We start from the raw sequence: 17,476 nt of genomic DNA, 5'->3' as shown, positions 1-17,476 counted from the left end.
CCGGTTCCTCAGGCCAGCTCAGAATCGATGGTTGTAAATATCTTCAGTAAAGTGCTCGGGGTAGTGTGTTTTTCGGGATGTGTTGTGAGAAATATAAAAGCTAAATTTATTTAAGTGAACACAATGTTCTCAGGAATAAAAGAGAAGAGTTTACAAGCCATAGAGGCTCCTTTAGTTACTTATACGCAATATTGGTTCAGCTGTAACACTCTGGAGGCAACAATTAACAATAGCCTCCTGCTGTTTATAGTGTTGTACAAAAGTGCAATTCTGAAAACTATAAGCATTCTGGTCAACCCAGATAAAACCTTTATTCCATTGTGAAATTTTTTTCTTTTTTCTTGGCAGCAAAAACACGCCCAGAGCCACTCAATACTTAGATATTTCTCTTCACACTGTAGGAGAAATGCCACCCTGTGAGGATTTTAAATTGAGCCACATGGGGTCCTTAAACACATCAGCACCAACTATGAAGAATGATTATTTTTTTCAGAAGTACCAGTTGAAGATAGACATTTATTCGATCAGCATCATCAGTTTAAAGTAAAGAGTTTTAAACTAAATTACATTACTATAAATGGCACCAAGAAAAATCATTACACCTTTGCAGAAGAACAGGTGAAAGTCATGTGGTTGTCTGGGCCATCCATCCATCCATCCATCCATCCATCCATCCATCCATCCAAGGATTAACGCTATTAGTTGACTAAATGATGTCACCACCTTCCCTAGTCGGCACCAGAAATACTAGGCAGTTCAACTATTGATCAGTCTTCAATGTCAGTTAACTGTTGCCTCTAAAATGTTATGCTGCAGCCTGCCATTTGTTGGGGTGGCAGCCCTGGCAGACGGCAACCCTTCTCGCCCAGCACAAATGCCCCAATGATCTGTATGTTGTTATCGGCAAACTGGGACTGTTGACAGCTCGTAAACAGCATGGTTTGTCAGTATTTTGAAACAGAAATGAAAATGAGGTTGTATGTAGACTGTGACAGAATAAACTAACATATAGTAATACCTCGACTAGAGCAATACGTAATCACAGTTAGCATGGACGCGGACATTAACCCTCCGGCAGAGCAGGTTGCTGCTGTGATCCTTTTTCGGTGTGAAAAGCTGAAGCATTTGGTGAGTTGTTGTCATGTTTTGATGGATAATGTGTGGTGTTCGCACTGCATGGCGTGAAGAGCCACACATTTCAGTGACATTTAAAATTTGGCTATTGTAGACTGTGATTGACGGCTTCAAATGACTTGATACATGCAATATTTTTTAGGCTAACCTTTGACATTAACAATTAATTAATCATTCTATTTAACTGCTTTCTGAGTGTTTTCTTGCTGTTAAATTAGTTGACTAGTCTAAATGAAATTTGCATTCAATCTACATGGAAATTAGTTGCCAGGATAATCCCTTTACCCCACCTCCTTATACTTCTTCTGTAATTCTTTTTACATCCACAAGGGGGCACAGGCTAATAATAAACAAACATATTTGTTGTAATAAGCTGCTTGCAACTCTGCCCACTTATTCTTTACTGTCCATGGTAAAAAAAAAAAAAAAAAAACACTAGTAGTTTCTGCAATTTTCTAGTTGATGAATCATGTCGAACAACAGACATTAACCTAATTATCCGCCTAGACCAAACTATGAAGAACAGTTTTCTTGTGATATACAGTAGTCTAATTGTGGGTCTGTCTTTTGCACTGGGTATCAGATGTTGAATGTGAAGTTATAACTCTGGCAAAAACTAAAACTTTGATCTTTTTAGCAAAGGTTTGTTTATTCATTTGATCTAATAATAGACACCGCTCTTTAGTCTAGACTGGTTCCCAGCTGTTTGTTACAAGACAAGTTCAGAATATTTTACATTCACTTCATTACACATGAGTTATTTTCACTTGTTCTTTTTTTCATTCCCAGATGTTCCAGAACACGTGGAATCCGTTGGTTTGTTGTGTTGCCTACGGTTCAGAGCGCGTAGTTTCAACTCTTGTTTTCCCCAGGCAAAAAGAATTGTTGTGTGGCATCCGGATGTCAGGTTCAGTGATCCAGCTGTCTTTCTCCCCAGGAAACATGGCGTCTGCCTCGCTTTCCTCTGTCGGTCACGTCGGTTGCGTGTGAAGCGAGACAGAGTGGGAGTAAAAGACAGAACATTTATACGGGGGGTTGCGCAAGGAATATCCTCTCATCCGCAGCTTGGTCTACAGGGACAACAGTGGGTTCCCAGTGTAGGCCTCTGGAGATACAAGAGAGCTCAGGCCCGGGGCTCTTTACGGTGGCTTCCACTTGTAGAGGTTGTTTCAGAAAGACGAGGACTCTCTCCCACACTGAAAAAAAGAAGAGGAGGCTGTGCTTTTCTCTCTCCCTCCTTCCTCTCTTTCTAAATTTCAGTTAAAACTGTTCAGATGTTCCAGATGAAAGATTAGTCACTCCGGTATGAACACTTCCACCCCCTCTAGTGGCAATATTTCTCAGGGAGGGTGAGCTCAAAAATGACAGTGAAGAGATATCTGGATCAAACCACACGCTGGACCTCCCTGATTCCTCTTGGAAATTATATGCTATCGTCAAACTAAAAGGCTGAGAAAACCGTTTTGTTTAGCTTCAGGCAGAGACTGACAGAAAGAGAGGCAGAGCAGGTTTGGTGCTTAAATCAGATAAATGGAGCTAATTGCTCCCCCATGTCCCCTGTGTGTTCATGTTGTTGTTACGGATGATTAGCCCAATGAATCTGAATAATTGGAAACATGTATACATGGTTATATTGTGGTGCAGTTCAAGGTTTCAGGACCACAGAGAATTTGTATTGTGTAGAGGCTTTAGTAGGATGGTATGTTCTAGACTCTGTGGATGTTGTTGTAAAACTATTCAGTCCTTCAAGCTGTTTTTCTTACAGTTTTTCTGCATTCCTCCCACATAGCCAAAGACCAATCATCTTGGATGCGTGGACAGTAAATTATATCATTTGAATGATTTTCACGCAAGTAAAAAATAAATATATGTACCTCACTTTTTAAGTAAATCTCTGGTGAGAGTCATGGTTAGTCTGAAAGAACTGTATAGTGGAGAATGTTTTCTATCAGATGAAGGAAACAAGTCAGATTTCTCTTCCTTCATATTACACCCCTGTTTTGCTGCTATCATTTGTGGCAGGATGTCTTCCTTTCAGCTTGTTTGATGGAAGTAATTATACAAGCTTTTACTGGCATATAATGTCTAAAACTTAAAGGGATGTTTCCGGGATTTTTTTTATGTGGGGTTATGGAGGTATTACAATCAGTATAGTTGCTACAGTAGACGTCTGCCAGCACACCCACAGAGAAGCAGAGAAGAGTACCATCATGGAGGCTAAGCAGTAGTATTTTCATTGCTTTACTTTGATGTCAGACAACCTTTTCTGAAAACTGTTAAATAAGCCAAACCATATCACTGTGTGTAAATGTAAAATTACAAATGCAGATCTTTTACATATGATCTGGCACTGCCCAGAGTTCTGCAAATACATTATTAAAACTACCTAATACACAAATTACTATTCCACTGGATCCCAATGTCTGGATCCTCTGAGATTTGAATCTATTGAAAACAAATAACTCTGTCAAGCTAGAAAAAAAAAGAAGCATTTTAATAAAATGGAAATCTGACCTCCCTCCCTCACAAAGATACTGGATCAATGAATTCATGTCATACTGTGCTCCAGAGAAGATCTGTTAGAAAAAGGCCAACAATAGTTAGGAAGATTTGGGGAGCCTTCATAGATGCCTTACCTCATCTCAAATGTGATGGCTGACATTCGCTATTTTATTTTCAACTGGGCTTTTTATTTTATACCCACATACATTTTCATATTTACATCAGTAATATGACAATTTTTATGGTTTAATTCTACTCTGAGTGCAAAGAACCAAATGGTTTTGAGGTGGGGTGTTGTTTGTCTCTTTGCATTGTCATTATTATTTTAAAAGAAGAAAGAAAGTGCAATACAACTCTTTTTTTTTTGGGATTCTCTGTTTTTCTGTTCTTCTTTCTTCTCTGACCTTGTTGTTTGAGTTCTTTATTTAATATAGCTGAAAAATGTAAATCACAGAGCAGTTATATGCTATCTGTATCTACATTTTACCAATAAATACATCATTATAAAAAATAAGCCAAGCCATTCAAACTCTGTAAGTGAAATCAGTGATTTTACCTTGCAGATCTATTGCTGCCTTGATTTGTTTGTGAAATGATGTGACTTTGGTGTTTTAAAAGGATAGTTCAGATTCACTAACATGGCATGAACAAACTAATAGATCGAGGCAGCAGCAGTCCAGCAGCTCCTGTGTTATGCAAGGTAAAATTATTAATTTTGTCTGTGAAGTCTGGTTGGTTTGGAGACAGCGATGTTTGGCTTATGCAACCATGCTTTCCATCAGAAAAGGCTGTCTGAAGGCCAAGTAAAGCGGTGAAAATATTCTAAATGTAGCGTACACTTAAATTGCTATTGATTTTTTAGGTGGACATTTTTTAAGTGGCTAAAATACCTTTTAGTGTCGACCCTGTCATCAGCAGTTCATTGCTTGGTTTCTGTGCAGGTACCCCTCTCAGCTTCTCCAAACAGGGGGTGTACACATCACATAATCCAACCTACCTGCTTAATAATGTATCCTATCTGTTTCATGTCCTTCACTAACAGTCGGGGATATTCTGATGGCTATTCGTGACTTAAAGTATCGCTGGTGTTTTCTCCAGTTACTCAGCAATCATCTGATATCCACAAGCAGTCAGCTCATTTCCTTCCTTATTGCATGCAGATGATGAAAATCTAAAAGAAAAACAGCGCAGACCACAATGTTCGCTATCACACTGACACACGCAGTAATTCAAAAACTCTGAGTAAACAAAAGAGTATCAAAATTAACCAATTTCCAGAAAGAAAATCTGAATTTAGGATTCCCTCTGTTTTGTTGTGTTTACAAAGCTGAGTCATGAGCATTTTGGACTAATGAAGTTTAGCCTAAAAGCTGTCAAAGTGAGTGAGCCAGCCCCTCTCTTCCCGTGCCACTGAACAGACGTCTCTGTCATGATTTGTTGATTCCGTTCAGCCACGGCTCACAAACTAAACATGACTCTTCTTTCTGTGACTCCCAGAATCCAATATATCTGGGGATGATTTAGAAAAATCTGACAGTAAATGTTTGACATTTTACTCTTCATCCACCCATGTCATTTTAATTGATTATTTCAGTCGTCTTCCTTTCGGGGGCCGAGTGCATTGGTTCCCTCACAGCTGAACTTGTGTGCTTTGAACCAGCCAGTCACTGGCGATATGTCCCTACTGCCTTTACTTTACTGATAAATGAATATGGCAGAAAAATTGTCTCGGAAAAGCAATTCCTCAGGCGTCACAACAATTCTTGCCCTCATTTTTCACATCCATTGAAAAGGAAGAGGGAGAATTTGACTGCTTTTCCTGCACTAAGAGATATACTGAGACCCCCCATCTGACTTTTGTGTGAAGATAACCTTTTTCCTTTCCCCTGCTCAAGATGGATGTGTGCAGAAATCTGTCACCACATTGCATACACCCTTATGAGCGCGTTTGTATGTGTGAGAAACACACAGAAAAATAGAAGAGTGAGGGAGGAGGACACAAGGAAGCTCTGAATATTTTCATTATCTCAGACTTCCTCGGCTCTTCCTCGACACAGCAGACTCATTCGTCTGTTTCGCTCTCTTTGATTTGTCTGTGTGTTGGAGGTTAAGGGTACTTTGCATGAAGATTAAGTGTGCTCTTTGACAGCTCTGCCCTCTAAGAAAGACTGATGGCCTCCTTTAATAGACATCTGACCTTTGGGCCCAGAATGAGAAAAAGTTTGCGTGCTCATTGAATAACACTCTAAACCTTGACCATCATTCACAGCAGAACTCTTTTTTTTCTGCATTAAAAACTCAAAGAACAGAACTGAGAGTCATTGTTTGAAAACAGACTCAAATTTGGGTAATTTCCCAAATCTTGTGACAACGTCTTTAGCCTTAACTCCACATCAGCCTTTTAATTAAAGTAGAATTATGTGATATATTTGCCGTAATAAATCATAAAATGACTATGATACATCATCAGAGATTAAGAAAACATGCTAAATCATAATTATCGCTTCTCTGACAACGCCACAGCTGCAGTGTCCTCCTTTGAAATTTCCATTCCATTTTAATTAGAGTTCAGATTCATGCTGAATGTTCGTCAAATGAGTAAATGTCTGTTTACGAGTAATTAGAAAGCATCAATAAGTTTTTAGAAACAGTACATGTTTAAAACAGGTAAATTTAATAATATGTTAATGGAGTCTGGCAGGCAGTAATGCAGCCAGTCCGGAGTGTTTATTTATTTGCGGAGCAGTGGGCTTTGGTTTTTGGGATAATGTGCTCAGCTTTACATTGACAGATAATTGACAGCTGATCAAGTTAGAGTGCAGGACTCTTGCTTCAACCATAGATCATATTCCAGAGGATTACACCTTATTTAATATACCGTCTATGGCTCCAACTCAGTATTTGGACTCATTTTTAATGCACAGTTGTTACATATTGCTCCTTTAAAGAGTCCAAACACTCTGGTGATGATAGACCCTACCTGACTTGATGAAACCATAAAAAGACTAACTAAAATCAATCTACTATATGCATGTGGCAATATGGTGTACAGCGCCTTCAGGACTTTAATCAGCCACAGGTTGGAATTCAAATGAGCCATCCTCCACTTTAATAATTATGTGGTAACTAATTGATTATTTCCAACAGGAAACTCAGAGGACACAGTCAGTTACAGAACAGCATGACTGTAGTCATAGAGAGTGTTTTGCTGAAGGACACCGAAGCAAGGAGGTTTCTGTTATCTAACTTAAAGGAAAAGGCTGGAGGTATTTTATATGTTTCTTGCTGTAACCAAATACCAGGAAAAGAACCACACCAACAACATTTTACTCTGTTTTTTTCTGTGCTTTCCGACTTCTCAGGAGTGTCTGTTGCTCTCAGCCCCAAGCTCACTGTTCCAAGGTGTCAGGCCCTATATTGATTTAAAATAAAAAACAGCTTTTTAAATAACTTCCTAAAACAGTTGTGCAATGTATTCTTTAGCAAACGTTACATAAACATTAGTGGATCACTTGCTGGGGACTATTTTCAGCTGCAGATGTGGTGGTTTAAAGGAGCAGTGTGTAGGATTTAGTGGCATCTAATGGTGAGCTTGCAGAGTGTGAACACCTCGTGTCACTCTCCCCTTCCAAGTATGTAGGAGAACCTAATGTGGCTCTGAAACTTGTGCAAAATGTGAAAAGCTGTATCTAGAGTCAGTGTTTGGTTTGTCAGTTCTGGGTCATTGCAGAAACATTATGAAGGAACATGTCGTCCAGTCCGCCGGTGCTGGACAAGAGTTGAAGTTTATGGCGCAGAAGTATGAGCTATGTCAGGCTTTGTCATTGCTAGTTTTGGTCTTTTCACTGGATTTGTTGACAGTAAAAAAAATAATGTGTATCATTAGCTTTCTTTATAAAAGCTCTCAGTGGTCCCTGCTAATGCCTTAACTTAGAGTTGTAGAGTTTTACAGCCACTTAATGAACAGTTAAGCCTGGAAGTGTTTATGAATGAAGATCAATTTTAATTTGGCATGCACCTTCATAAAGATGATCAAATTAGTTGATCAACAGAAAATCTATTTGCAATGATTTTAGTGATCGATTGAACATTTTTTCAGCAAATGAGAACTGCTGCTGTCCTGTATTTGCAGTAAACCAGTGCTGTTCATATTTAGCCAATCAGAAGGCACATTCCCCCTTCAAAAAACTATGTTCACAGTCTGTGATAAACACACACACTTCAGTTTATATATAATCATTGATAAAACTAAGATTAAAATGTATACATTATGATGACATTAATAATAGTGGGCAAATGAAAGATCTCAGGGGAAACACTTTGACACTTTTACTGAAACTTATATATAACTTATAAAGAAATAGCATAAATCTTATAGAAACTGCAGAAAAAAACAGAGAAATGTTTTGAAATCTCAAAGAAATATTTGAAAGTCAAACAGGAAATCAGAGAAATATTTAAATCTCATATGTTTGAATTTACAATAACAATACATAAATTAAAGCTGCAAGCAGCTGTGATCGGGCCCTCGCACCCCCGCGCCACTCGGGGGGGCCGGCCACCGCCGCCCGACGGCCAGACCCGCCCCGGGCAAAGAGGCTCCGCATGGCAGCGACCGTCAGACGTCGCCCTGAAGCCACGGTCGCCCTGAAAACCAAACGGCATTCGATACCCGCTCGCCCCCATGCCGACACAAAGATGGGTGAAGACCTCAAGTGCATAATATACTACCTGAGCTTCGGCAAAAACCAGCTGGGCAGCCAAATCCGGTACATGTAAAACAAAGAACTCAAATAACCCACAAAATGTCTCCGTACTGCTCGTGTGGTGTGATTCAAGTGTCTGTAAGAGGTGACAGTTAAATATAACCCAAAAAGACACCATTTACACCATGTTTTCAGCTCAATTGTCAACTGTAACCTCTCAGACTGGAAGCACGTGCAGCACAGTTGAAGTTGGTACACAAGCTATAGCCCAAGTGGCACAGCAAATAAATGATGTTCCTCTTCTATGTCAAAGTCCTCAGACATTTTCTTTTGTAAGGAATTCAATGTTGTTTTCTGCTCCCAGTATTATGCAGATGTGTTCAGGGCATGCCTATTATCAAGTTTGATGCAGATTGGACAATTTACATTAAAGTTATAGCAATTTCCTGTTTCATGGCGAAACTCCAAAATTCGCCGCCACGCTACAGCCACAGTGTTTAACGCTGACCAAATCTTTTAATAAGTTTTAATCACACATTTGTCTAGATGGTCCTCTCAAGTTTTGAAGTCAATTGAAATATTACTGTAGGAGGAATTCCTTAAAATAGGTCATGCGGAAAATGCCGAAATTGAGCACGAAATTCAAAATGACCGATTCCCTGTTGACTTTAGCCTATGGGTCCAAGAGACTTTTTTGTTCATCTCCATGTGATACATATGTGTACCAATTTTCGTAAACATCGGCAAAACTCACTATTTGCGGCGCCGCACGTCAAAGGGTGTGGTCAAGCCATTTGGCCACAGACATGGACGAAACCCATACCATATGTTCAGACCGGGACTGTTAATAAACTTGTGAATTTTCAGGCAGATCAGACCATGTACAGTCCAGTTATAGCAACTTGCTTTGTTATGACTTTCACCACGCCACCAGGGCAACGCCATTTAGATGTCCCATTCTTCAAGGTCTGTCAAGGTCAAGGTCTAAAGGCTTTTCAGACCAGATTGGAGTTTGATATGGTCAATGTGGTGGGATCAGGACCTCAAACTGTAAAACATGTCATTTCCTGTCGCCAACAGGGGGCGCTATGAGAATTATGGAATATTTTCATATAGGTGTGTTCAGGGCCAGACTATTATCAGACATGTGAAATTTGGTGCAAATTTAACTATCTATACATAAGTTATAGCAAAGAATTAAAAAGTTAAATTTATGGCAAAACATCAAAATTCGCCGCCAAACTATGGCCACGCCCTTCAACTTGACCAAAAGCTTTTAATAACTTTTGATGAGAGTGTAGTCCAGAAGGTAGCCAGCAAATTTGAAGCTGTTCTGGTTCTTCCTCTAGGAGGAGTTCGTTAAAATGCAAAACAAGTGAAACAGCAAAATGATCAGGAAATTCAAAATGGCAAACTTCCTGTCAGGTTTGGCCTATGGGTCCAAGAGACTTTTTTGTGCGTCTGGGTGTGATACACGTCTGTCCTGACCTTCGTGCACGTCAGCGAAACGTGGCGGGGGGGCTGCTGTTTAAAGGGCGTGGTCAAGCCATTTGGCCACGCCCATCGACGAAATTAATATCATATGTTCAGGCCAGGACCTGTCACACACATGTGTAATTTCATGCCGACATGAACTTGTACACAAAAGTTAATGCTAAATATGTCGTTTTGTGGGGCCGCGGTCCTTTGCCGCACTCTCACATCAATGCCCTGCGACAAACCGTCACAATCTTCAAAATATAGCATCACCCACTTGTTAAGGTGTTCTTGATTAAATTTGAGTTGGATATAATCAACGTGGTTGGAGCAGCACATCAAAACCTAAAAAAAGTAATTTTCTGTCACCACCAGGGGGCACTACGGTTGTCATGATAGGTTGTCACATAGACTTGTTCAAGCCAATACACTGATCATACACATGAAGTTTGGTGCAGATCTGACCATGTACCCCAAAGTTATAGCCATTTCCTGTTTCATGGCGAAACATCAAAATTCACCGACACATTACGCAGAGGCCCTTTAACATGAGGTCTAGCTTTTAATAACTTTTAATCACAAAGTTGTCTACATGGTACACGGTGATTTTGAAGTTGTTATGACAAATCGTGTCGGAGGAGTTCATTCAAATACGACACATGCAAAACAGCAAAAATGGCCACAAAATGCAAAATGGCTGACTTCGTGTTGGGATTAGCCTATGGGTCCTTATGACATTTTTTGTGTGTCTGGGCATGATCTATCTGTGTACCAAATTTCATGCATATCAGAGAAACATGCCGTCGGGGATCGTCTTTAGATGGCGCTGTTGAGCCATTTCGCCCCGCCCATTTCCGAGACCCTTAAAATACGTAATTTTTCACCGGGACTGAGGCGCCCGCAAAATTTGACACATCAATAAATACGATAAGGCCTCCAAATAAGCGATTTACTTTTGGGCAAAAAATAATAATAATAATAATAATAATAATAATAATAATAATAATAATAATCCTAGCAATTCCAATAGGGTCCTCGCACCGGTTCGGTGCTCGGGCCCTAACAAGGGGATGGATGGATAATGTGCAAAAATCATCCAAATAGAGCTTCAGTACTTCTCATGCCCATGGATTTTTCTTCTATGCACCTGTCTACAAGGACGTGCCTGATCCTTTAATTTTATTTTTAAGCCAAATACCTGAAATTTGAAGTTTCTAAGATGTGAATATTCAGTGGGTTTATTAAATCTTTTCAGACTGTTTGTTAAACAAAACAAGACATTTAATATGTTATTGTGCTTTCAGTATTTTACTAACCAGAATTTTATAGATTATTATAAAATATGCAACATTTTATAGACAAAACCATTAATCCAGATATAATTGGGAGACTAACTGGTACTGGAAATATTCCAGTGGATCTTGTTTTAGGTGAGACCATAAAATCTTGCATGTGGGATGTAAACACAGTAACTGAAAATTCACTTAATCAACTTCAAATAGAAAACAGTTCAGAGACTCAGAGAGGTGCCTTTAGGCTGAGGTGCGAGAGAAAAGAAAACGCTCCCTCTGACAAACAACCATATAAAATTCCCCACACACAAATTAACAATTCATTACAGAGCTGGAGGAAGGAAGAGCAGATCTCCTAATGAAAAATGAAGAATCAGAAAATTAAAGTCAGGAATTATTCACGAGATCGTCTCCTATAGTCTTGTTGTCTGTTGGAGGCATCATGCGCGCTCATACAGTGGTTATGTAGTGATATAACGCGATCTTAAACTGTATCATTAGTGAAGTTTCTTCCTCTCAGGCTGGCCCGGAGGCACCGCCGCTCTGTGGTGCGTTCACACACACTCAGACACGTTGTGTTAAATGGAGGCTTCACTCCTGCATTGAATATCAGATGACAGGAACCGTAAATCACCTTTAAAAGGAGGAGAAGTGGATTATGGGTGCTGGTATAAGGGCTATAAAGCTGCCTGATGATGAGGATGGGGAAAATGATACGTGTGATGTTGATGATGGATCCTCGAAATAACCTGATGTTGCACCTGCACGTCATCCAAAACTCCGCAAAATAAAAAAAATAAAAAAAATTGAAAACAAAAATGAGCGCAGCTGACCCTCCACTTGGACCGAGACGTGCTCACCCCCCCTCCTCACCCCACCCTCCCCCTCCGTCTCACCTCCTCCTCCGTCCCCCCACCCCTCTCCCTCTCCTCATAAATCTATTGGTTGTGCTCTCGGCTTCACTATCCAGTGCTTTTCTGCTCAGACTGCAGTTGTGTTTGGGGGAAGTTGGCAGCTGGCGGCTCACGGTGAAACGCTTTCCTCTCCGTCCGTCCCTCCGCCGCTTGGACAGTGGAATTATGAGCAGAGCTGACCCAGCCTACATCACCCTGCTGTCTTGAATCTGTTTCCACACCGAGAGAGAAATTACACATGACCATGGAGATTGGAGTCCGCATCCTCCTGGCTTTCCTCGTCCCTCAGGTAAGACAGGAGAGGACAGGGATGTGTGTGTGTGAGTGTGTGACAGTGGATTTGGGGACAATTTCGTTCAGACGCACAGCAATCCGACTCTTTTCTCTCCATCTGAGGGGCTCCTCTTGCGTTCTTGGCGCAGATACATGGCTTGTCAAGTTTGCCCGGAGTCTGCACACACAACACACAGTCACACACAGCGGTCACCTGCGCTGCCAGAGCCGTCCGCGCCTTGCCCGCAGCAAGTTTATCCCCCCCCCCCCCCCCCACCTCTCTCCTTCAGTCTCTCTGTGCGCACGGCTGGCACATTTGTGGCACAGCTCAGGTACCCGAATGTCGGGTCTGGCGATCTGCACTTCAGGAATGTTTTTCACATTTTTGTCTAGAAGAGAAAGAAAGAGGGAGAGAAGAGAGGATGGAGGAGAGGAGGAGTGTGAGAGAAAGAGAAGAGAGCGTGCAAATCACGGATCCGGCTCTTGTCTTCAGTCGCATCTATATTCCGCTCAGCCACCAACTTGAGCGTTTCTTTGGGCTTGTGAGTGTGTGTGTGTGTTTGTGTGTGTGTGTGTGTGTGTGTGTGTGTGTGTGTGTGTGTGTGTCCGTGTGCGCGCGCGCGTGTGAGAAGCACAGAAGCGGATGGAGGAGAGGAGTGGAGAAAGAGGTGGTGGTGGGGAATGTGTGAGAGAGACAGAAAGAGAGGCAGGGTGAGAGCTAACTTGGCCGCTCTGCTGTGTTATTTGTGGCGGTGTCTCTGGGTATTTGACTCAGTCTATTGCTCTCCGTAGACGCGGATTCTCTCGGGATATTTAATAAAGCCTTAATTCCCCGCTGTGATAGAACCGCTCGTCCGTTTGATCTGACTTTAATATGGGGAGAGGGAGAGGTAACTGGGAACAGCTGTCGGTGCCACTCAAGTCTTTAGACGACTTTTTAAATTGAGAAGCACCGATGCTTCTCAGTTTGATGGTTTTTGTGACACTTTCGTTCACTTTTTGGCTCTAAACACCTCAGGCCACCACCTACCCCGTTGCAGTGCCCATGAGCAGGGATTAATCCAGCTGCAGGAGTGCTCTTCTTCTTCATCTTCCAGCTGCCTTGATCTCTGACCCTCTCAGAAGGAGCATACTCCCTTTAACAAAGAGCAGTACAAATTAGCATTAAAGGGATATTTATTGCATTATTTGATGTGGGGTTGTATAAGGTACTTGTCAATAGTCAGTGTGTTACCTTCAGTAGATGACAGTCAGCACTCTGCTAGTTTGGAGAGGCAGAGAGGAGTACCTGCAGGGAAGTTCAGCAATGTAGACAAAGTCAGCAACACAAAGTATTTTAGCCACTTAAAAAATCAATATCAGTTTAACTATGCACTGTATTAACAATACTTACTTCACATTGCCATTAGACACTCTTTTACAAGCCAAATAGCGTGCTCTCTCTCTCCAAACCAACCAAACTCCACAGGTAGACTCTAATTTTAGCGTTTAGAGTTGCTGGTATTACTTCTGCCTCAATCAGTTACTTTTTTTGGTGTTATTGTGTCATTTTGGTGAAGCTGAACTAAAGTTTTAAAACACCAAAGTCACACACTAAAACAAACAAACTCACATATCTAGGCAGTTGTAGACCAGCAACTCTGGTGTCCTGAGAGGGAAAATGACTGATTTTACCCACGGAGTTTAGTTGGTGAGGAGAGAGCAATATTTGGCTCATATAACGGCAATTCCCTGTCGTAAAAGGCTGTCTGACAGCGAAGTAAAGTGGTGAAAAGGTTTTAAATATACTGCACACTTCAACTGATATTCATTCTTTTAGGTGGGCCTTTATTTAAGTGGCTGAAATACCTCTGTCCACAGCATTAACATTTAAAAAAAAAAAAGAAAAACGATGGACGACAGGTCTCCACTTCCTCACACTTTGCAAAACTGAAACCGAAACATCCCATCACGAGCACTGCCATCTGCACAGTAGTGACCAACACTGGAGCTGCGCTTTTGAGTTCCCACCCACACGGTCAGCTGACTCAATAAAAAGCAGGGCTCAGCTGTCAATCTGTTTTTATATCGTCAAATAATTTAAACCAAACTGAACACCAGTATGACAAGATATGACTGAAGCCATCTTTGGGAAAATTTGACGTGTAATTTGATGTTTTAGTTTGGCCCATCCTCTACCTATTAACACTGGGGAGGCAGGATTTAAGGTCCATACTGCAGCCCTCCACCAGGGGGGCTCCACTTGGCTTCACTTTTGGGAGCTCTCATGTTGTTAATTTCTATACATAAAGTCTAAAGAACACAGCAGTTTATTTCTTGGGTTAGCTTCTCCTAATAGGCGGGATGGTAACCGCCATCTTCTGAAAAGTATCCCATACTACCTCACATTAAATAATCCGAACTATCCCTTTAAAGTCGCTAACGTGTATTTAACTCTAATGAGAGTGGCACTTCTCGTAGCACGCTGCAAATGTTTAAACGGCACCTAATTTTAAAATAACCTAGCTGAGAGTATTTCCAAACGCAGCAGCAATGGGAGAGCCCCGAAGCGTGGCAGGCAAACAGCTCATTTGGGAAACTCTGTGTTGTTGTGCTGCTTCTGTATGTGTGAGTGTGTGTGTGTGTCCTCTTCTGGATGTACTGAGAGGCCACAGACAACACAGCTCATTTGGTATTTCTGGTCTGACCTGTGTAGGCTTAGTGCACATTTTCTGCGGTGTATTATTCATTTTTAATTGGATAAGTTGTCGGTTCACTTCTACGTTGTGGTTCGATCTACTGATGTGAGGCGTTCATGATTCAGGCTAATAGTCCCTACAAAGAAATTATTTAAGTCTTTGTGCTATTGATTAGCCCCTGCCCCCCCTCCTTTACAAACCGCCCACCCCTACACACACACACGCAGATGTGTACTACTGAGGAAGTCTTTCCATTACCAAGATTCATTCACATTCATTCGCTGCTGTGGGAGATCAGTCAAAAACACACACTCGCTCCAAAAAAAAAAATGCCAGATCTCAGAGGCATAGACACAGTTATGACAGGTCCTGGTGAACAACAATTATTGGTTCTGAAAGACATACACACACACGCACACACACACGCACACACACATTTGGCATACATTTTATCAGCAATGTGTTGGATTTACAGTTGAATGAGTTACTTGGCCAGGGGTTCCCAAACTTTTTCATGTCAAGGACCATGACTATAGAGGCGCAATAGACCACAGACACCAATTTGAGAGTCTTCATAATCAATCAATAATCAAAATAAAAAATGTGATACAAGTTAAGATATTCTGTTCTTCCGTTTGCTGAGAACCCCTACAACCCACCCAGGGATCCCAGAATGAAAACCACTGGTTTAGGCTATTGAATCGTGGAAGTACAATGGCAAGGTCAAAGAGGAAGCTATCAGAACCATGGGTGGCATGGTAAATGTCATAACGTGATCAAATAGAGATGTTGCCATACATTTTACCCAACAATCATGATTGCATACCTGTATGTGGCAAAAACACCAAATAAAATAAGAAATAATTCATTTAATTGGATAGTTTTATAGTTTATAGAATAAGCATGCAATTTTGGTATAGATTGATACTGACTATTTAAACAAACAAACAAACAAACAAACAAACAAAGAAAAAAACTGAAAACCATGGTGAAGATGGGTTTTCAAGGGCATATATAGCACATGGCACCAATGTCAATATAATGTCATTTATTCTTTGAACAATAGACTGCATATTAATTAGTGGACGGAGCTTGAGTGTCTGAAAATGAAGCCAAAGTGAAACTGCCTTAAACCTGCATGCTTTCTAATGGGGGTGACTCCACTGGTTGCAAAAAGAAGTCAGATTGCATGTACTCTTATGGCAAAATGACCCTGCATCTCATTAGATTTATGACCTCTTCTTCAATACAGGATGACATTCATTTTGTAAAATATGGTTCCATTTAGAGTAAACTAGATGATGAAGCAGCAAATGCTTTGGGCGGGGCTGCTGTGTGATTGATGAGTAAATCTGTCCAGTGCAACACACAGAGCTGACAAACCTCAGATTAAAGTGTCAAACTAGCCAGTATTGGTCAGGTATGAATCAAGATTATGTTACTGCATTGGCTATTTCTCAACAAAAATGTTTTCAGAAATATATGTACTGTTAAGCTATAATACGAGAAAGATTGGGACCAAGTGGTCGCCATTGTTTCCTGCTGAGCAAAAGAGCTAAAACCAAGCACTGCCATTTAAATACCCCAAATGTAAATGAGTCCACAAAGCGAATAAAGCACAGAAAACTTATACCATATGTTAACATTTTCCTCTCCAGTGATCCAACGTTTGGCTTTCCAGCTTGTTCCCACACAAAAGCACATGCACATTTGTAATCAACTTGTGAACACACCACTTATTCCACCTGATGCATCATCGCCACATGAACGTTGTAAAAAAAAAAAAAACCTGCCTCACTCCCCTCTCAGAATCACAGGAGCGTCCTACCTCGCCACTGTATAGTGTGTGTGGGATCCAACAAGGTGCTTGTATTTATAGATGCTCAGGTAGGGAGCCAAGTTCCTCTCCACAATAAGCTGCCATACACACCTACCTTCCTCTGACCGCCCACTCACACACACCCACATATGGGCACACACACCAGCAGCAACAGCAGCAGCCCCCTCCTTGGCAATAAATCCCTGTTTTCCAAATGAAACGCTAAGCAGTCTCTCCGGGTGGAGCAATGATTCAGAATAAGCACAGCACAGCTGGGAGCTGCAGGTGCAAGGATTCTTTATCCCCCTTCCCTTTTCTCCTTTTCCCACTTTGATTCCTCATCCCTGTCTTCCCTTCTCTTTGTCTGTCTGGTTTATTTGACCCCCCCCTTTAAGTCTTTTACCTTAATTAACATGATTTATCAACCTTAATCCGCCTTTTATTTCCTCAAAATGCCTTGTCTCTGTACCTCTCTCTGTCTCACCAGTAGATGGTGGATGACTATTATACTCACAGTTTAAATTCTGGGCTGGCACCTGGGCGTGTCTGCAGGAAGATTTGCTGTCATGGACGTTTATGGGCGCGGTGACCAACGGACTGTTAAAGTTCCTGTTTAAGCCGCCACAGGCACTGAGAGGGAGACGGATAGACAGAGGAGAGAGGGGAGGTCATGGTCTCCAAG

The 17,476-nt window shown here is 41.2% G+C and overlaps 1 protein-coding gene across 1 annotated transcript in view; it reads left to right on the top strand.

The window, feature by feature from the left end:
- Positions 1-11,418: 11,418 nt before the first annotated feature.
- The window catches only part of cdh13 (cadherin 13, H-cadherin (heart)), a 452,332-nt gene continuing 446,274 nt past the window's right edge, over positions 11,419-17,476 (top strand). Inside the window, exon 1 of the mRNA XM_084734875.1 lies at positions 11,419-12,313. Within this exon, the coding sequence (XP_084591001.1) occupies positions 12,263-12,313 (51 nt within the window). The 5' untranslated portion in view covers positions 11,419-12,262. The remainder of the gene's footprint in view (positions 12,314-17,476) is intronic.

The sequence above is a fragment of the Lutjanus erythropterus genome, chromosome 13 (assembly GCF_056507025.1).
Source record: "Lutjanus erythropterus isolate fLutEry1 chromosome 13, fLutEry1.hap2, whole genome shotgun sequence".
NCBI classification, from domain to species: Eukaryota; Metazoa; Chordata; class Actinopteri; order Lutjaniformes; family Lutjanidae; genus Lutjanus; species Lutjanus erythropterus.
Note: the sequence above shows the minus strand (reverse complement) of the source record. Positions and strands in the feature narration are given on the sequence as shown.